At 46.3% G+C, this 21,060-nt stretch overlaps 1 protein-coding gene across 1 annotated transcript in view; it reads left to right on the top strand.

The window, feature by feature from the left end:
- The window catches only part of spon1b (spondin 1b), a 309,867-nt gene extending 289,907 nt beyond the window's left edge, over positions 1 to 19,960 (top strand). Inside the window, exons 12-16 of the mRNA XM_080190019.1 lie at positions 3,521 to 3,691; positions 5,023 to 5,190; positions 7,755 to 7,919; positions 15,113 to 15,376; positions 18,995 to 19,960. Of these exons, the coding sequence (XP_080046145.1) occupies positions 3,521 to 3,691; positions 5,023 to 5,190; positions 7,755 to 7,919; positions 15,113 to 15,376; positions 18,995 to 19,158 (932 nt within the window). The 3' untranslated portion in view covers positions 19,159 to 19,960. The remainder of the gene's footprint in view (positions 1 to 3,520; positions 3,692 to 5,022; positions 5,191 to 7,754; positions 7,920 to 15,112; positions 15,377 to 18,994) is intronic.
- Positions 19,961 to 21,060: the final 1,100 nt, after the last annotated feature.

The raw sequence follows: 21,060 nt of genomic DNA on the forward strand, positions 1-21,060 counted from the left end.
GCCTGCAGTTTTAATCGACACACCAAGTAGGTACTTCATGTGAAGCGGTTTGAAATATTTCTCTGAGGTGTAATAAAGCAAGATCCTCCATTCATGAGGATTTTATCCCTGGTCCTTTCACGGAAGCTCCTTCCGGTTTGGGCCGTGACTCATCCCACTCTTCTCCCGAAGCTTTTCCGCATCATGATGTCGACAGCTGGGCGATTTCAGTGTTGAGAATGAACTGAGGCTGATCCAGATGTTCCCTCTCTGACCTTCTGAACCACATCCCATCATATGCCTTGTCTCAGGTGGCTAGTACCTAGCCCTGAGACGAAGAAACAGAAGTTTATAAAAGGTATGAGAGTCACATGGTTTCAAAGCTATAGCATTGACAGAAGCAGCTATTCAACTAAAAATCCTGATTGTCAGCTTAAAATGTAGACAGTGTGCATGCATGAAATTTTATAATTGACTGAGGCTATCTTATGGCTTTGTACCCAAGCCCTGTTAACTTCTATCCCTTGAACACACTATATTGGAAGACTGACCTTGGTTTTGACTCTCTGGCCAGGGTTTTACCGACATGCCTGACCCATCCATGGACAAAGCGAGCTGGTAAAATCGTATGAGAGCCAAGAAATCAGGATCACACCAGAAATGAGCGAGAGGCTGAATACATTATTCAAATTTATTTAAATGCTTATTTGCTTCTGTTTAGGGAGCCCGGCGCTGAATCGTCGGAGCTCACTTAACGTTATGGTCTCGTTGGGAAAGGTGCTGTCTGGCGAGGAAAACATATGTTGTCTCGCCGGTGAAACCCAGGGAGGTCGAGGGCAAGGGGGGTGCATCTTGGGCAGTGTCAACCTGGCAGTGTCACCCTAGTGCCTTGGCACTGCCAGTCTGGCATCTGGGCAATGCCCAGAGAGCACCTTGGCACTGCCACTATGGTGGTGGGGCCAAGAGAAGGGGCATATGGGGACAGGACAGGGGCGAGCCTATGAGGATAGGACCTATGGGGGCCTGGGCAGGGCCTGAAGGCAATGGCCTAGTCGGGGAGGGGGAGGGAGGTGGTTGCTTCGGACTCTGCAGATGTGATCAGCTCGGGAGTGGGGAACACTGCTGCTCTGCAGATTCAATCGAATCGGGGGGGGCCACGATCACTCTGGGTGGAGTGTTGTGGGGGGCCAGCATGGGCTACATATCCGTGCATTGTGGAGTTCATGGTCAGTCACAGGGGGTGGAGCTTTTTGTGATTGCCTGCTGCAACAGGGAGCTGACAGCTCTCTGTCTGTCAGACCCTTGCAGTTGCAATTGCGCATGTGCAGCTTCAGAGGTCTACACATGCTCAGTAGCTCCCTCTACAGGCTGGATGGCGAATTAAGCCAAGCTCACTACCTGCAGCAGCTAGAAACATTCTACACCATTTTTTCAATGACGTAAGATTGAGTGTGAAAACTTGCCCAAAAAATACGATCAAGAACTCTCCCATTTTCACACTAACTGGACGCTTAGAATCATTCTTATAAAATTCCACCCTTTGGGTTCTTGTCCTTAACTTGACATGGCCATATAAGATGGGTGAAGGCAAGTCAGAGCTTATTTTATATTTCTCAGTCAGAGATTAAAACTGTCATATGGTGCAGAACCTTGGGCAACATCAAGAAAAGAGGAATAATATATGTGAATGAGATGTGGATGTGGAGATGAATGTGTCGAGTAACGAGGAAGGGCAAAATCAGGAATCAGTGCAACAGGGGTCAGTGAGGATCATGGGAATGTTGAAGAGAATAGCCAAGAAGAAATTGAAATAGTAAGTTCATCTGTTATCAGAGAGGAAATGGGGTGAGACGAATGGTGAAGGTGGGATTGGCAGGGTGAAGAAGAAGAGGTCGGATTAAGAGCATATGTGAAGATGCAGCAGGACTGGAAGAAGAATGAGTGACTTTTGGGAGGAGATGGGGAAGGGTGATCAGCTAGCTCTGTATTGGCCCAAGTAAAATGGAAGAAGCCAGAGAAGAAGATAAGAATTGTGAGAAATGCTACATGGATTGCCAATTCACGGCTCCCAAAGGGCATGTTGAAAGGCAGGTGGGCTGAAACATTCGCACCATCAGCCTGTGAGTCAGTTACCCACAACATCCTAGATCACTATCTCAGAGGTGGGATGGTAGGTGTTTGGGTGAGGGTGGGGTGGGTGATGAGTGGAATGATGGGTGTTGGAATGATGGGTGGTGGAATGATGGGTGGTGAGTGGTGGATGTTGTAAGGTGGTGGGGTGAGGGAGGCAGGGTGGTGCAGCAGAGCTACCTGCCGATAAGTAGCAGATAGCCAATTCAGGTTTTTAAAATTCTGTTAAGGCCTACTGTAGGGAGACGACTGAGATTTTCCTGTTAGCCTCCAGGTCCGGGGGAAAAGGCCAGCTGCCTGGAGGTGGACCTGCATGCCTCTGACTTGGAGGCTTTCCTGCTTCTCTGGTGTCAGCTGCAGCTGCAAGCCCCCTGCTGAGGGAAGCCCCCTCCACATAGGTGGCCAACTACTCGGAGCATTTTAATTTTAAGATAGCTTACTGCTCCTATTGGCCCTGCAGCTTTGAGATCCCGCCCACTGACTGCCCTTACTGAGACAACAATCTGGCCATTATGGGAGGCACGGTACACAGTGGTTAGCACCGCTGCCTCACAACGCCACAGACCCGGGTTCAATTCCAACCTTGGGTCACTGTCTGTGTGGAGTTTGCACATTCTCCCTGTGTCTGCGTGAGTTTCCTCCGAGTGCTCTGGTTTCCTCTTACGATCCGAAAAGACACGCTGGTTAGATTAATTGGCCATGCTCAATTGCCCCTTGTAGTGGGATTTTCCGGCCATGCTCACCCGAAACTGGAAAATCCTGCCTGAGGTCAATGGATCTTTCCATGGTTCGCCCATCGCCTGCTACGATTTCCATCATTGGCAGAATAGGAAAATTTATCCCTTGGTGTCATGGGGTAAATACATGGGGTTACAGGGATAGAGCCTGTTTGGGATTGTTGTCAGTACAGGCTTGATGGGCCATTTAGATTCTATGCTTCCATGAGTATTGGCTAATCTGGGAAAAATCATACCTGGATGACAGTTCCCCGATTTGTGTGGGTTTTTGACCTCCGGTTGACCCTTATGTCAGAATCCTGACGGATACAAAGAAAATCCTGCCCTCTGTCATCCATTTTACCCCATTGCATACAAGATCAGTAGACGTTAATGAAATGAAAGGTTATGTAAAGACTTGCTTTGATCATTGAGGGAAATGGAGAGGAATTCTTCCAGAGGTCTTCTTCGCCATATTGGTATTTTTCTCTGGCCATTCTTCCTTCCCCCCCCCAAGGAGATTACAGGGGGGTGGGCGAGGAGCAGTTGGCTGGAATTGTTTGGTCAATGATATTCTGGCCACCACCAGCTTATGACAGGCTTGATGGATAAAGTTGGTCTTTCCCTGCACATCAATTTTGTACGTCCGTAAGGTTTTTTGCTCCGTTTAATAACACATTGCTTACCATTTCCAGATGCCTCGACTTGCATGATGTCAGAGTGGATCAGCTGGTCCCCTTGCAGCCTCTCGTGCGGAATGGGAATGAGATCACGGGAGAGATACATTAAGCAATACCCCGAGGATGGCTCCCTCTGCACACTGCCCACTGAAGAGACAGAGAAATGCATTGTCAATGAGGAGTGTGGTAGGTGCATGAAAACGGATCGAAGGGAAAAGGACTGGAGTTATACTGCAGGCCAGTCAGCCTCTGAAAGGGTTATAAAAAAAATGGGAATATGTTTTGAGTAGACATTTTCCAAAGTCTGGGAAAAGGGCATCTTTTATGACCCTAAGTCCCAAAGCACTTCAGAACCAGTGAGGATTTTATTGGATTGGATTTTATTCAAGGTGAGATGGTTTGAGATAACAACTTGAATTCATATCACGCCTTTAACATCGTGGAATATCCCAAAGTACTTCCCAGGAGTTTAATCAGATAAAATTTAAGACTGAGCCATAGAAGAAGCTGTAAGGATAGATGACCAAAAAGTTGATCAAAGTGGTAGGTTTTAAGAAGTGTCTTAAAGAAGGAGAGAGAAATAGAGGGGTGGAGAGGTTAAGGGAGGAAATTTCAGAGCTTATGGCCCTAGACAGCATGAGACATGATCACCAGTGATGGAGCCATTATAATTGGGAATGCTCAAGAGACCAAACTTGGAGGCGCACAGAGGCCACGGAGGGTTGCAAGGCTGGAGGAAGTCACCTAGGCCATGGATGGAATTGAAAACAAAGGTGATGAAAACAAAGTGAGAGGGGATCTCATAGCAACTTATAAAATTCTAACAGGGTCATAAAGGGTAGATTCAGAAAGAATGCTCCCAACAGTGAGAACTAGGTGTCATAGTTTGAGGATAAGGAGTAAGTCTTTTAGAATGAGGTAAGGAAAAAATTTCTTCACCCAAAGAGAGGTGTGGAATTCACTACCACCAAATGCAATTGAGGCCAAAACATTTCAAGAAGAAATTAAATATAGGTAGTGGGGCTAAAAGGATCAAGGGATATGGGAGGAAGGGGAGATCAGGATATTAAATTCGATGATCTGCCATAATCATGATGAATGGCGGAGCTGGCTTGAAGGACCGAATGGCCTACTCCTGCTTCTAGTTTCTATGGTCGTTTAAAAATCAAGGTGTTGCCAGACCAGAAGGCAGAAAAGAAAAGATGGAAAAATGCAAGTTAGGATATGAATGGTAGAGTTTTGAATAAGCTTAGGTTTTCAGAGGTTGGTCGATGGACGACCAGCCAGGAGAGTACTGGTACTAATGAGGGTTTCAGAAAGAGATGGACTGAGACAGGGACAGAGATGAATGTTGCTATTGCAGAGGTGAAAGTAGGAGTTAGGGTGATAGACTAGATAGGGCATTGGGATTTCAACCCTGAGTCAGAGAGAATGCCAAAGTTGCAAACAAATAGATGGCTGTTGACAAACTTGCGGATGTATTCCTCATGCACCTCCTCTTCCTCCCCTGACCTTAGCATCAGACACTTGCTTTGTGACGGAGTGGGGAGAATGGGAGGAGTGCAGTGCGAGCTGCGGGATGGGCACCAAGAAGAGGCAGAGAATGATCAAAATGCATCCGTCAGACGGATCCACGTGCAAAGTGGAAACAGTACAAATGGAGAAATGTGGGATGCCAGACTGTCGTAAGTATGAGGGCCACCCAGGAGCCCAGACTGGGAATCTCATGTTAACGCTCAAAGTATCTGTCAAATTCCAAATGTCACCAATAACAGTCCTTTAAAAAACAATGACTAGCTTTTCTTTAATTCTCAAACAAGGTAATTTATTAAACAAAATTCTAACAAATTGGAATCATTTAAAACTGAAACATTTGTTCTTTGTTTTTTCTATCAATATTGTCACTTTATCACAAGGGTTAAGTCATAGAGTCATAGAGGTTTACAGCACGGAGACAGGCCCTTCACCCCAACCTGTCTATGCTGCCCTTTTTTAAAAAAATCCCTGAGCTAATCCCCATTGCCCGCATTTGGCCCATATCCCTCTATACCCATTGTACCCATGTAACTATCTATATGCTTTTTAAAAGATAAAATTGTACCCGCCTCTACTACTACCTCTGGCAGCTTGTTCCAGACACTCACCACTGTCTGTGTGAAAAATTTGCCCCTGTGGACACTTTTGTATCTCTCCCGTCTCACCTTAAACCTATGCCCTCTAGTTTTAGACTCCCCTACCTTGGGAAAAGATATTGACTATCTACCTTGTCTGTGTCCTTCATTATTTTATAGATCTCTATAAGGTCACCCCTCAGCCTCCTATGCTCCAGGGGAAAAACGTCCCAGTCTATTCAGCCTCTCCTTATAACTCAATCCATCAAGTCCCGTTAGCATCCTAATAAATCTTTTCTGCACGCTCTCTAGTTTAATAATATCCTTTCTCTAATAGGGTGACCTGAATTGCACACAGTATTCCAAGTGTGGCCTTACCAATGTCTTGTACACTTTAACAAGATGTCCCAACTTCTGTATTCAATTGTAGGAAGTTCTTCCAGACTGTTCCACCTAACCAGGGTATAGTTTTTTTGATAGCCAGTTACTTATGGAATTAATATGGATGAACAGAGAATTACATATTTCTTAACATGTCTCATTTTTGGGGTCAATTGTCATCCTCTTCCCCTGGGATTGTAATAGTTTTTAAAGGGGTCATTACTAATGCACTTGACGTCATTTTGAACGTGGCCTATCTTTGGGAGGACCAAGCAACACACTGTCCCAGACATTTCCAACAACTCAACATTTACCTCGCTTGTTTGTTACCTGCCGACCTGTAATAACAAAAGATACCAGGAGGGAAATCGGGCAACTCATGAATGTGGAAGGGACTCCTGTTGAATGGGAAGCTATGTTTACTTCATTGGTTAGTCAATGGAAAAGACAATCGGGTCTAGTGTCAAAGGGGCTGTTGCTCTTAGAGGCCCAAATTGTGCGATCACTGCTGATTCATTTCACTGCACAACTTCGAAAATAGAAGCGCTCAAACCAAACTCCTTGAGGAACCTCACAATCCAGTGCACAGACTCAAGCAGCTCAAATCTAAATGTGCTTCTTTCTCTTTATTCATTGGTTTCTTCTCTCTTAATTCAGGAAACGTGCTGTTCTTAGCATTCTTATCTCAGCAGTGAATAAATCCTAAATCAGAGAGATCAAGATCTCTAAGTTTTGAAAATTAATGAGAACGTGGGTTTAAATTTTAAGGTCTGAATTTTAATTTTATGGCCAAGTATTAGTAGAACAAAAGTTCATTTTCCATCCCATCCGATTTTCATTAGCTTCATTGAAAGATTACTCGAAATGTAGGAAATAACTGAGTTGTTAAATGACTACTTTGTATCTGTTTTTAAAGTAGAAGCAGAGAAACAAAATGGAATTGGTAAATAATAAAGGGAAAATGTTATTGGATTTATTATCAGTGATAAAATTGTAATGGAGAAAATAATGGGACTTAAGAAAGGTAACCAGGGCTTGAGATTAGTAATGGGAGTAGGTGAGGGAGTTGCAAAAGAAATAAACCTAAGATTGCTACTTCTTGAGCAATATGTAACAATTGCCCCCAATGTCAATTTATTTTAACTCAAAAATAGTTAATCATTTCTTTAGATGCAGTAACTAATTTCAAGGAATTTCACATTACTTTTCCCTCTCTCTCTTGGCATCCCACCATCCATTTTGGAAACAGAAGCATGGTGAAGAGAACAGAGACTGAGAATGGGAATTTCTAGCCCTCTACCCCCACCATCATGCATCCTCCCCACTCAGCCCCCATCTAATGGCATGTTTTGCAGCGGCGAAGGTGGCTCGCAATTAGCAGGTAGTGGGATCTTTTGGTCAGGTCGCTGTCAGTAGGGTCTCCCATTGTTTCCACCAGGGAGCTCGCAGTGGGGTTGCCATTGGTTGGTAGATTTTGCTGGTGGGAACGGCAGAAAATCCTGCCCTGAAATTCCATGGAAGTGCAACTGGGAGAAATGTTCATGAAAGATCACGTGGTTTCCTTTGAGTTCTTACGATTCTCAAAATCTAGCATGATCAGGCAATCCCAAAATTAAGGGGTTGGGTTGCCTGAACTTACTAAAGGTTCATAGGGAATGCTAAAATGTTGACCTGGGTAAGCACTGATCTGCATTAACATTGTTATTCAGCAGAGTAGCTTTTTGAATTTCCAACTTCTGTTCTGTGTTTGGTATCAGAGACCATTCCCTGTATGCTGACACTCTGGTCAGACTGGAGTGACTGCAGCGTCACGTGTGGGATCGGCATGAGATCACGGTGGAGGATGCTGAAAACCCCAGCCGAGATCGGAGAATGCAACGAGGAGTTGGAGCAGGTGGAGAAGTGCATGTTGCCAGAATGTCGTAAGTAGAAGTTCCCCAGTTGTGAACCTTCCACCTGTGGCATTACATTGAATGCACTGGTGCAGAAATTGGCCATTTCGCCCTGTTGGTCAATGCCTGCATTTCTTTTCCACTTGAATCTTCTCCCACCACTCGTCATGTAACCCAGGCAGCACACATTCTAATCCTTTCCTCCTGATGTGTTTATTAAATGCCTTTTTAAAGCACCAATACTATTTGCCTCAACTTGTAGGAACAAGTTCTGCATTCCAACTACTCTCTGAATAAAGAAATTTAATCTAAATTATTTGATTTTATGTATTAGTAATTATGTTAATTTTATGAACTATTGGTTTGTTATCACCCCACAAGTGGAGACAATGGGCTGGATTTTCTGCCCAGCCCTGGCCCATCACCACCACCACCACCACGCTCCCCCCCCCCCCCCAACCCCACCCCCACCATAGCCTGTTTTGTGGTGGTGGAGACGGCCCACCATCGGCCAGTGGCAGGAACTCCTGGTCCTGCTGCCGTAAATGGGGTTTCCCATTGTTTGCCCCTGTAGGGGGTGGGATAGGGGTCGCTGTCAACGGGAATGGCTGGAAAATCCCGCCCAACATCTCTGCACCTACCCTACCAAACCCTTGATCATTTTAAAGACGTCCGTTAGGTCACCCCTCATTCTTCTCTTTTCTTGAAGAAAGAGCCTCAGTCTGTTAAGACTTTCCTAATAGTCAGAATTTTTTCATAATGTCTTCTGCCATGGAACTTGAAGACATTTATCAGCCTATGTTTGTTGCAACGTTGCCTGATTGTCTCTGATGATGATGGGAGGTTTGGGCTGTGTTATTTACTATTGGCCACTCCCTCCACCCTGACTCCCATCAATTTATATCAGACAACATTGAACACAAATGGACAGAATATTATCCAATTGATCCTTCCAGCATTTAATATTGGAATGGCTTCTACCTCACAATATTTCAAAACTACTACAGCAAAAAACAAGGAAAATATTTTTTCCCACTACAAATTATATTGAATAATGGAGGGGCATGTGATGTGCGGTTCCTGTATGATGTGGGAACTGGTGGACCCCAGGGTCCTTCCCAGTGGCCATGTCTGCAGTAAGTGCAGGTTGCTGGAGGAGCTCCAGCTCAAGGTGGATGAGCTGGCCTCTGAGCTACAGACACTGAGGCTCATCAGGGGGAGAGAGGGTGTCATTGTCAATGGGGTGCAAGTGACATCCACCCCCTCTAGACTGTCTAAATCTAAGGGTCAGGAACAAAAGGGGGCTGCTGGGAGGAGGAAGGGGGGTGAGGAGCGGAGGCCTCAGCCTCTTAATCTGCATAACAGGTTTGAGGTTCTTGCTTCCACTCTGGAAGAGGACGAGGCAGGTGAGGTTGGTGAGCAAACTGCACACGGTACAGTGATGCAGCAGGACATAGGCAAAGAGAAGGGGAAAAGGAACGTAGTAGTGATTGGGGATAGTGGGGTGAAGGGTATTGACACTGTCCTTTGTCACAATGACAAAGTGCACAGAAGGGTGTGTTGTCTGCCTGGTGCTCGGGTACAGGATGTCGCAGCTGGGCTGCAGAGGAATCTGGAGTGGGAGGGTGAGAACCCAGTTGTGGTGGTACATGTGGGTGCCAGCGACGTAGGCAAAGTGCGGACTGAGGATCTGGGGAGGGAGTATGAGAAGCTGGGAATGGAATTAAAAAGTAGAACCGACAAGGTGGTCTTCTCTGGGCTACTGCCTGAACCGAGTGCAGACGGGCGTAGGGTTGACAGGATAAAGGAAGTGAATGGGTGGCTCAGAGATTGGTGTGGGAGGAATGGGTTCGAATTTATGGGGCATTGGCACCAGTATTGGGGTAGGTGGGACTTGTTCGGGCGGGATGGGGTTGGTCTGAATCGTGCTGGGACCAGAGTGCTGGCGAATCGAGTAAAGAGGACTGTAGACAGGGCTTTAAACTAATTAGGGGGGGGGAGGGTGTGAGGGTAGGTGATGTTAGGAGGTCTACAGTTAAGGATAGGGTACAGGTAAGGGAAGAGGCTGAGGATGTCCCAAGTGGTGGCGTTACGGCAAATAGGGTCCAGAAGAAGGCTGGGATGAAAGCGCTTTATCTGAATGCACGAAGCATTCGGAATAAAGTGGATGAGCTGGTGGCGCAGATCGACACAAATGGATACGATCTGGTGGCCATTACAGAGACGTGGCTGCAAGGTGACAGGGACTGGGAGATGAATGTACAGGGCTATCAAGTGTTTAGGAAGGATAGGCAGGAGGAAAGAGGGGGTGGCGTAGCTCTGCTGATTAAGGACAGCATCAAGGTGGTAGCAAGGGATGATATCGGAGCCAAAGAGCAGAAAGTGGAATCGTTGTGGGTGGAGATTAGGAACAGCAAAGGGAGGAAGACGCTGGTGGGTGTCGTCTATAGGCCCCCGAATAATGATCTGGAGGTGGGGCGGGCTGTTAACGCGCAAATAAGTGCGGCGTGCAGGAATGGGACGGCAGTAGTTATGGGGGATTTCAATCTGCATATTGATTGGTCGACCCATGTTGGACGAGGTGGGCTCGAGGAGGAGTTCTTGGAATGCTGCCGGGATAGTTTCCTGGAACAGTGTGTGTTGGAGCCGACGAGGGAGCGAGCTATCTTGGATCTGGTGCTATGTAATGAGGCGGGTAGAATTAGGGACCTTGAGGTGAAGGATCCTCTTGGAGAGAGTGATCATTGTATGGTGGAGTTTCTGTTGCAGATGGAGGAGGAGAAAGTGGGTTCCCGGACACGTGTCCTTTGTTTGAATAGAGGGGAGTATGGTAGGATGAGAGAAGAATTGGCGAATGTGGACTGGGGGAGCGCGTTGGAAGGTAGGTCTGCTGAGGAGCAGTGGAGGATCTTTAAGGAGATCTTTCTTGGTGCTCAGCAGAAATTTATTCCGATGGTTAAAAAGGACCGTAGGAAGAGAGGTAATAAGCCGTGGATAACGAAGGAGGTGAAGGAAAGTGTTAAATTAAAAGCGGAGGAATTTAGAGTAGCTAAGAGCAGTGGGCGAGAAGAGGATTGGGAGAGGTTTAAATGTCAACAAAGATTGACAAAAAAGTTGATAAAGGAGGGTAGAAGAAGCTATGAAGCTGGGCTAGCGCTTAATATAAAAAAGGATAGCAAGAGTTTTTATAAATATATAAAAAGGAAGAGGCTGGCTAGGGTGAACGTTGGTCCCTTAGCGGATGAGAAAGGGGACCTAGTGGTAGGGGATGGGGATATGGCTAAGGTCTTGAATAACTTTTTTGTTTCTGTCTTCACGGAGGAGGACGTGAATAATTTGCCGGGTGTTAGCGATGGAAAGGTGGTAGGACTGGAGGGTCTTAATGACATTACTGTTACTAGAGAGGTGGTGCGCAACAGACTGGAGGGGCTGATTGTGGACAAGTCCCCAGGACCGGATGGAATGCATCCGAGGGTTCTGAAAGAAATGGCGGAGGTGATAGTGGATGCCTTGGTGGTTATTTTCCAGACGTCGCTGGATTCCGGGGAAGTGCCGGAGGATTGGAAAACGGCTAATGTTACGCCGTTGTTTAAGAAGGGTGCCAGGCAAAAGGCGGGGAATTACAGGCCGGTTAGTTTAACGTCTGTGGTAGGTAAAATGTTAGAATCCGTCATTAAGGAGGAAATTGCGAGGCATCTTGAAGGGAATTGCTTGATAGGGCAGACGCAACACGGTTTCATTAAAGGGAAGTCGTGTCTGACAAATTTACTGGAGTTCTATGAGGATGTGTCTAGGGCGGTGGATAGAGGAGAGCCGGTGGATGTGGTCTTTCTGGATTTTCAGAAGGCGTTTGATAAGGTACCTCACAAGAGGTTACTGCAGAAGGTCAGAGGACATGGAGTTGGGGGTAGGGTGTTAGCGTGGATAGAGGATTGGTTGTCAAATAGGAGGCAGAGAGTGGGGGTCAATGGGTGCTATTCGGATTGGCGGTTGGTGACTAGTGGGGTGCCCCAGGGGTCGGTGCTGGGGCCTCAGCTATTTACCATTTATATAGATGATCTGGAGGAGGGAACCGAGTGTAGGGTGTCGAAATTTGCTGATGACACCAAGATTGGGGGAAAGGCAAATTGTGCGGAGGGTGTGGAGAGTCTGCAGAAGGATCTAGATAGGCTGGGCGAATGGGCCAGGAAATGGCAAATGGAATTTAATGTTGGCAAGTGTGAGGTGGTCCACTTTGGTAGGAAGAATGGTAGGAAGGACTATTACTTACGTGGCGAAAAACTGCAGCAGGCGACGGTGCAGAGGGACCTCGGGGTCCTTGTGCATGAGTCGCAAAAACCCAGCGTGCAGGTGCAGCAGGTGGTCAGGAAGGCGAATGGGATGCTGGCCTTCATAGCGAGGGGGATTGAATATAAAAGTAGGGAGGTCTTGCTGCAGCTGTATAGGGCATTGGTGAGGCCGCAGCTGGAGTACTGTGTGCAGTTTTGGGCGCCGCACCTGCGCAAGGATATTTTGGCCTTGGAGGGAGTGCAGAGGAGGTTTACTAGGCTGATACCGGAGTTGAGGGGGTTGAGCTATGAGGAGAGGCTGAATAAACTAGGCTTGTACTCGTTAGAGTTTAGAAGAATGAGGGGAGATCTCATTGAGACGTATAAGATGATGAATGGGATGGATAGGATAGAGGTGGAAAGACGCTTCCCGCTCAAAAAAGACAGTAGGACTAGGGGGCACAGCCTCAAGATAAAGGGGGGGCGGTTCAGAACGGAGTTGAGGAGGAACTTCTTCACTCAAAGGGTGGTGAATCTCTGGAATTCTCTGCCCGTTGAAGTGGTGGAGGCTGCCTCGCTAAATATTTTTAAGAAGCGGGTTGATGGGTTTTTGATAAGAGAGGGGATTAAGGGTTATGGGGAGAGGGCGGGAAAGTGGAACTGAGCCACGACAGATCAGCCATGATCTTATTGAATGGCGGGGCAGGCTCGAAGGGCCAGATGGCCTACTTCTGCTCCTATTTCTTATGTTCTTATGTTCTTATATATAGACGCCTCACTCTACCCAACTACTGTGCAATTTCTTGGGAGAGATGCTTGTTTAACCCTTATGTCGGGGGATTCGTAGGGTAAATATGAGGGGTTACGGGAATAGGATCTGGGTGGGATTATGGTCAGTGCACTCGATGGGCCAAATGGCCTCCTTCTGCATGGTCGGGATTCTATATGTTGCAACAAATTACATTGAATGCTGTTAAGAATTTATATTTTCACGGTGACTTTTCCAAGAATTTATATTTTCACGGTGACTCTGACATTATAGTGACCAAATCAAGATACCACAAATTCCCCCAATGTGGTTTTTCTCTCTGCCATCTTAGGTAGTTGGGGGAACTGAGGGTGAAAGGACACCATAGGTCAGAGCACCAGACAATCTTCTGTCTGCAAAGCCCAATCACAAACTCCATTGCGGCAGCGGCTTGCAGAGGATTGCCCAGAGCCAAGTGGGAAGTATAAATTGCTGAGAGCTGGCAGTTGGTCACATTCTTGCTGCTGATCCATGAGACTTGAGTACAAAATTAAGAATGACACTCCACTTGCTGTGGTGCTGTTTTGTGGATGAGTTGTCAAACATCCCAGTCTACCCTCACAGGGGACATAAAATATCCCATGATTGCTATTCTCCATGGTGTCCTCATCCAATCTTTATCCCTCCATTAACATCATTCATAATCCCATTGCTAACTGTCCAAATATTGACTGTGTGTTCCCTACATTATGGCAGAATCTATTTTTTAAATGTACTTACAATCATAGAATCCCTACAGTACAGAAGGAGGCCATTCAGTCCAAAGAGTCTATCATCCACATCCCACCCAAGCCCTATCGCCATAACCCCACACATTTACCCTGCTAATCCCCTGACACCAGGGTCAATTTAGCATGGCCAATTAACCTAACTTGAACATCTTTGAAGTGTGGGAGGAAACCGGCGCACCCGGAGGAAACCCAAGCAGACAAGGGGAGAAAGTGCAAACTCCACATAGACAGTGACCCGAGGCCGGAATTGAACCCGGATCCCTGGTCCTATGAGGCAGTAATGCTCACCATTGTGCCACCATACCACCCAAAACAGTGGCACGCAACATGGGGCCATTTCATTGGCTGTAAATTACTTGGGCCATTGTGAAAGGTGTGAGATAAATTCACATCTTTCTCTTTTAATGTGACAGGCTGACCAGGATTAATGTTGCAAAATCTTAAAGACTCATTGTTGTAGATCATGGTGCAAGCTGCAGATCCTCTTTGCCTCATGGAGAATGGAGTGTTGAAATTCCACTACCTTTCTGGGAGGTTTCCTTCAGTTGTATCTCTGGCCAGACTACCTCAAAAGATCAGAAAACAAGACCAGATGTATATGACCCTAGAGCACCAATAATGCTGTTAGGCCTCAGCAAGGGTAAACACTCCATCATTATAAGAAGCGATTATGCCAGTGAGAGATCTACCCCTTGAACATTCCCTTGTTCTTGGCTTTACCGGGATCCCATTGCAATGCCATTCTCTGAGTACACCAGTGTGGACTATCAGAAGAACCCAGGACAGGTCTGCCATCTGTGGAAACTCAGGAAGTCAACTTCTGGTTAATGAGACTACTTTAGAAAGTGGGGTGGCCGAGGGGTCAGGTTGGGTGCCAGCTGAAGCCAGTTACTGGAAAGCTACCATACCAAATCTCCAGGTCTGGCAACAGACAACACGGCTACTTGAAGCAAGTGAGTGAAAGAGATACATTGGTACTCTCACATACCCACTGGCTCTAGTTATTAGTTGCTTTCTTAATGATCCTCACCATTTGCTCTGGGATCCTGGAATGTCAGGTCCTGTGCTGATTTTACTAAAAGTTTTGGTAATCAGGGCAAGACCTAAGAGTAAAAATTTGACCTCCAAGGTATACTTCGCTTCCCCTATCTCACTCCCCCAGTTATCTTAAGTCCTTTGACTACAGACCCTTCTGCCAGTAGAAACAGTTTCTCCTTCTCTACTCTATCAAAAGACTTCATGATTTGAACATCAATTCTCCCTGTTTCAGTTACTCTCTGTAGATATTTATGCTTTTCAGATCAATTGATTCACCCCGCAATAGCCTGTTATTCATTCTGAATGAACAAGTCACCATCAATGATTGAAGTTAATGCTGTCAGAAACGTTTACACTCCTTTTTCTTTCCAATTGCAGCCACTGATTGCATGGTCTCCGAATGGTCAGAGTGGTCAGAGTGCAATAAGTCCTGTGGGAAGGGTCATGTGATCAGGACCAGGATGATCAAACTGGAGCCCCAGTTTGGGGGGGCTCCATGCCCCGAGACTGTCCAGCGCAAGAAGTGTAAAGTGCGGAGATGTTCGAGGAGGCTGAGCGACGAAAAGAGGCGTCGCAAGGAAGCTCCAGAAAGGCAAAGGAATAAACAGATGAGGGGAGACCCCGAAATTCCAGAGCACACAGGTACCGAGTGAGGCGTCAGGAATGTTCCTGAGTGAACCCAAAGTTCCGACATTGTTATTCCTTATGTGAATGTGGCACTGATGCTGTTTCCTTAGTTTCATGTTTTGTGTGGCTCAGCAGTCCAGCGCAATGGGTTCAAGATACAAATCTGAAGATTGAGAATACAGATGTAGCCTAATCTGGCACTTCAACAACTTGCATTGATATAGTGTCTTTATCCTTACTCTTCTTTAGGAACTTCTGATCTGGCACGATTTTTTAAGCAAAGGTTTGTAGTGAGGTCCTGCGCTGATACAGCCTTTTTTATCGTGTCTACTATCGTCAGTTTTCTGGGCAGCTTCTGTACAGATGAAGGACTGTTCCATATTCTGGTGTGGGCACAGTGGTTAGCACTGCTGCCTCACAGCGCCAGGGACCCTGGTTCAATTCAGGCCTCGGGTGACTGTCTGGAGTTTGCACATTCTCCCCGTGTCTGCATGGGTTTCCTCCAGCTGCTCCAGTTTCCTCCCACTGTCCAAAGATGTGTGGGTTAGGTTGATTTGCCATGCTAAATTGCCCCTCAGTGTCAGGAGGACTATTACTAGTAGTAGTACATGGGGTTGAGGGGATAGGGCTCAGGTGGGAGTGTTGTCGGTGCAGGCTCAATGGGCTAAATGGCTTCCTTCTGCACTGCAGGGATTCCTGTGCAGAATTTTGTGAACCAAGTGTTCAGAACCATTTCACATTGAGAAAGAACAGTGAGGAAAGGGGTGGAGAGCCAGAAATCAGGAGGCAGTGCCAGGGTACTTGAGAAAGAATATACTGGCACTGGAGGGGATGCAGAAGAGATTCGCTAGATTGATTCCAGAGTTGAGAGGGTTGGCTAATGAGGAGAGACTGAACAGATTGGGAATGTACTCATTGGAATTCAGAAGAATGAGGGGAGATCTTATAGAAACATATTAGATTATGCATGGAATTGATAACATAGAAGCAGGGAAGTTATTTCCACTGGCAGCTGAAACTAGACCTAGGGGGCATAGCCTCAAAATAAGGGGAAGCAGATTTAGGATTGAGTTGAGGAGGGACTTTTTCACCCAGAGAGTTGTGAATCTGTGGAATTCTCTGCCCAGTGAAGCAGTTGAGGCTACCCCATTGAATGTTTTTAAGGCAAAGATAGATAAATTTTTAAACAGTAAAGGAATTAAGGGTTATGGTGAGCGGGCAGGTAAATGGAGCTGTGTCCACGAAAAGATCGCCCATGATTTTATTGAATGGCTGAGCAGGCTTGAGGGGCCAAATGGTGCTAGTCCTCATGTTCTTAAGTAATGAGAATGTAGTGGGGTATTTCTCCCATTCTGCTGCACTACTTTTCTTGAGCGCAGCAGGCTGGGGACTCTAGCGGAGGCCGACTCGCGCTAAGCGTGTGCGCCTCTATGGTTGAAATCTCCAACCCGCTTGCCTCTCTTCCCCCCCCCCCCACCACCAGGAATGGTTCACTCCAGCGGAGATTATCATAGTGGGGAGCTGGTGGCCCGATCCTGCTGGAGTGAAGGTGGGGGGGGGTGGAAATCGAGGCCACTCAGAAGTTCAGCTGCCGGGAAGTGTGACCTGGGTCCCCAGGCATCGAGCTGTGCCAAGGGCAGGGCCTGATGGGAGAGGTGGATCCTCTGGGGTGGAGTGGGGGGGGGGGGGGGGTGTGTGGGGGGAGCGGGAGGAGGGGGGGCACGATAGGGGGAAGTGGGAGGGTCCCACTGCCACTCTGCATTTTGGGCTGAGTGACAGAGGGAGAGAGGTTGGGGATTGGGTGGGAGGCCAACCTGCTTGGGGAGTTGGGGCTGTGGGGGGTGGGAGGGGGGGAGGTGTTGAGATAGCTGGTGGAGGGGATTGTGAGGGTAGAGGTCGGGGAGTAGGCGAGGCTGGCTCGGGCATGTTTGTGGGACCAGTGATTTGGCCACGGGGGAGTAGGGTGGGGGCAGAGGGATGGCGATGTGGGGTCACGGGGTTGGCCAGTGATTGAGCTGGCCAGCAATCGGGAGGCTGGCAGACAGGAGCCACTGCGCTTGAACTGCTTCTCGAGCGGGACAGGCCCTGCTCCCTGATTTTTTGCACTGATTCACGCTCGTGCACTCGGCAGTGCACAGAGTGTGGGAGATTCATTTTTAAACTCCTGCTGAAAGAAACAGAGGGATTTATCCCAGTTTTTCTGTGAATTTAACACTTAGAATTTTTTGGGGAGAATTACCCCCGTGGAATTTGCTACCACAAGGAGTAGTTGAGGTAAATAGGATAGATGCATTTAAGGGAAAGCTGAGCAAACAAACGAGGGAGAAAGGAATGGGAGGATATTTTGATGGGTTGAGGTGAAAGAGGGTATGGGCTCAGGTCATGTAGGACTAACAGCACAGTCCAGTTGTCCAGACATGGCTTGTTCCTATGAACAGCATAGTTGGCGCTGCTCCTCACAGTGCCAGCAAATCGGTTTCAATTCCAGCCTCGGATGACTGTCCATGTGGAGTTTGCAAGTATTCTCCATGACTGTATGGGTTTCCTCCAGGTGCTCTAACAGTTAAAAGATGTGCATGCTGGATGGATTGACCATGCTAAATTACCCCTTAGTGTCTGTAATGATTCAGGAATGATGTGGATATGCCAGCGTTGGACTGGGGTAAACACAGTAAAAAGTCTGACAACACCAGGTTTAAGTCCAACCGATTTATTTGATAGTAAACTCACTAGCTTTCGAGGTTACCCCCTTCGTCAGGTAAATGGAGAGTTCTGGCCTCAGACAGAGCATATAAAGCACAAACAGTTTACGGATTACTGATTAGAATGCGAATCTTTACACCTAACCTGCTGTTCAAGTCTTAAAGTGGCTAACAATGTGAGCGGAAGGAGCACTGATCACAAGTTAAAGAGATGTGTATTGTCTCCAGACAGTACAGTAAGTGAGGTTTGCAAAATACACAAATAGACAATACACATCTCTTTAACCTGTGATCAGTGCTCCCTCCACTCACATTGTTAGCCACTTTAAGACTTGAACAGCAGGTTAGGTGTAAGGATTCGCATTCTAATCAGTAATCCGTAAACTGTCTGTGCTTTATATGCTCTGTCTGAGGCCAGAACTCTCCATTCACCTGACGAAGGGGGTAACCTCGAAAGCTAGTGAGTTTACTATCAAATAAATCGGTTGGACTTAAACCTGGTGTTGTCAGACTTTTTACCATGATTCAGGAAGCCTAACTGGAAAATAACATTGTTTATTACAGAATTCAAAATAAAGCCATTACCATGGCGTGCACACACTAGTCCCTGCCTGGGACTACAGATCAGCAGGCCCAGTCCTGAGCCTGCCTGTTACCAGGGGAACACATACTCAATGAACCCCACATGGAGATCCATCAGTGATTTCCCCATAGACCTTAAGAGGTTATCACAGTGTCTAGAGATGTGTAAATTTGGTGGATTAGCCATGGTAAATCCATGAGACTATGGAGCTAGCCTAGGTAAAGTATTTCTTTGATGACTCAGTGCAGACTCGATGGGCTAAATGGCCTCCTATTCTGTGGGGATTCTATGATTCGATGAAATTTTGACCTCCATTGAGTGACGCTGACTGTCTTCCTTTGTTTCCAGGGTGCAAGATGAGACCATGGACAGCGTGGACTGATTGTAGCAAGTTCTGCGGCGGAGGCATTCAGGAGCGTTTCATGGTCGTCAAGAGAAAATATCGCACCTCCCAGATCACCAGCTGCAAGGACATGAAGGAAATCCGCGCATGCAGCGTTCACCCCTGTTAGGAAGTGCGGCAGGCTGCCCTCACCCGCGAATAGGTGCACTGCTTTTTTTAAAAGTGACGGAGAAACTCTTTCGCTCTTTCTGACACAGAACATTTCTGTATCCCTAACATTTACAAATATTACAGTATCACTGTACATACACACACATGCATACACACACACACACACACACACACCTGTACCTACACACTAGCACGCAAGATGATTAAAAAGCAATTTGAACTCTTTAACCTGTGGTTACGTTTTCTTTTTAAATTTTTTATGCACTGGTCTGCAGTGTTTCCTTCTTGAATTTTAAAATCCTTGCTGTCGTAGCGTTTGGTTGTGAGAACTGTTTTTTTTTAAACGTTAAAAAAGATCCATTTATTATATGAAATTTAGATGCCTTATCAAAGGAACATTTGCTGTTTGCTCTTTAGCGATAAGGAGGAGTATAAAAAAAGAAACTTAATGAAACTTAACACTTAAAAACAAGAAAATTTATTTTGTCTATTGTCACATTTTGTGGTATCTTTACTGTTGCCCTAGGTGACAGTGTCACAAACGTGTATTCGACCAAAGTCTTTGTGCGAATTTTCGGAAGTTCTTCAGTGTTGTTATTTGTTTGTTGAAATATCAATCGATACACTGAGAGTGTGAGCGAGTGCGAGTGTGAACGAGGTCAAATAGTTACAAGGCACGCCCAGCCTATTTTACCGTTTGTAAAAAAAAATGAGGAAAAAAAAAGAAAAATATATAATTTTGATGATGTATTAACTTGTCTGGTTACCATGTTTGACAATAAAACAAAATGGCAATAATATTTCTGGGTTTTTATTCTCAATTCCATAGGCGGAAACTCTGGTCTGGGCCTTGCTGGTAATATGGCACTGTGTGAACCACACCTGCTGTTACTAATACGGAAATCGGCCAAAGAGTTCAGGAATTAAGAGTTGTGTATGTCCAGAACCTGCTGGTTGATTACGACACCTCTGCACTGTTGGTTTCACACGAATACACCTCACCTGCAGCTGCCCTTTGGTTTTCAAGAACATCGAGTCATGGAGTCATACAACAGGGGAAACAGGCCTTTCAGCCAACTTGTCCATGCCAACCATGGTGCCCTCCCAGTTAGCCCCAATTGCCCATATTTGGCCAATATCCCTCTAATCCTTTCCCATCCATGTACTTATCCAAATGCTTTTTAAATGTTGCTATTGTACCTGTCTCAAGCACTTTCTCTGGCAGCTCATCCAATATATGTGCACCACCCTTGAAGACATTGCCCCTCAGGTCCCTTTTAAATCTTTCCCATCTCTTTAACCTGTGCCCTTTAGTTTTCAATTCCCCTTCCCTATAGAAAGTAAACTATGTGAGTTCATCCTATCGATCCCCCTCATGATTTTATACACCTCAATAAGGTCACCCCTCATTATCCTACATTCCAAGAAATAAAGTCCTAGCCTAGCCAATCTCTCCCCTATAATCCCAGCCCACTAAGTCCTGGCAACATCCACATAAGTCTTTGCACTCTTTCCAGTCTATCAATGCCTGCCCAATAACAGGGTGACCAAAACTGTGCACAGTACTCGAAGTGCAGCCTCACCAATGACTTATACAACTGTAATATGATGTCCCAAGTCCTATACTCCAATACATGTTAATTGTCCATCCAGCTTGCCACAAAATAAAGAATGAACTTGTATTTCTATAGTACCTTTCATGACCCTAGGATACCCCAAAACACTTTAAAGCCAATGAAATGCAGTCACCGTTGTAATGGAGGAATTTACGCACAGCAAGCTCCCACTAACAGCAATCCAGTCATGATCAGATCATGGGCAGAATTTTTCGGATGGCCAGCTTACATTGTGAAGCTGGTCACCTTAAAGTGGGCACTTGTGTAATTCTTAACACACTCGG

This window comes from Carcharhinus amblyrhynchos, chromosome 6 (genome assembly GCF_965287045.1).
Source record: "Carcharhinus amblyrhynchos chromosome 6, sCarAmb.v2.hapA, whole genome shotgun sequence".
Classification (NCBI taxonomy): Eukaryota; Metazoa; Chordata; class Chondrichthyes; order Carcharhiniformes; family Carcharhinidae; genus Carcharhinus; species Carcharhinus amblyrhynchos.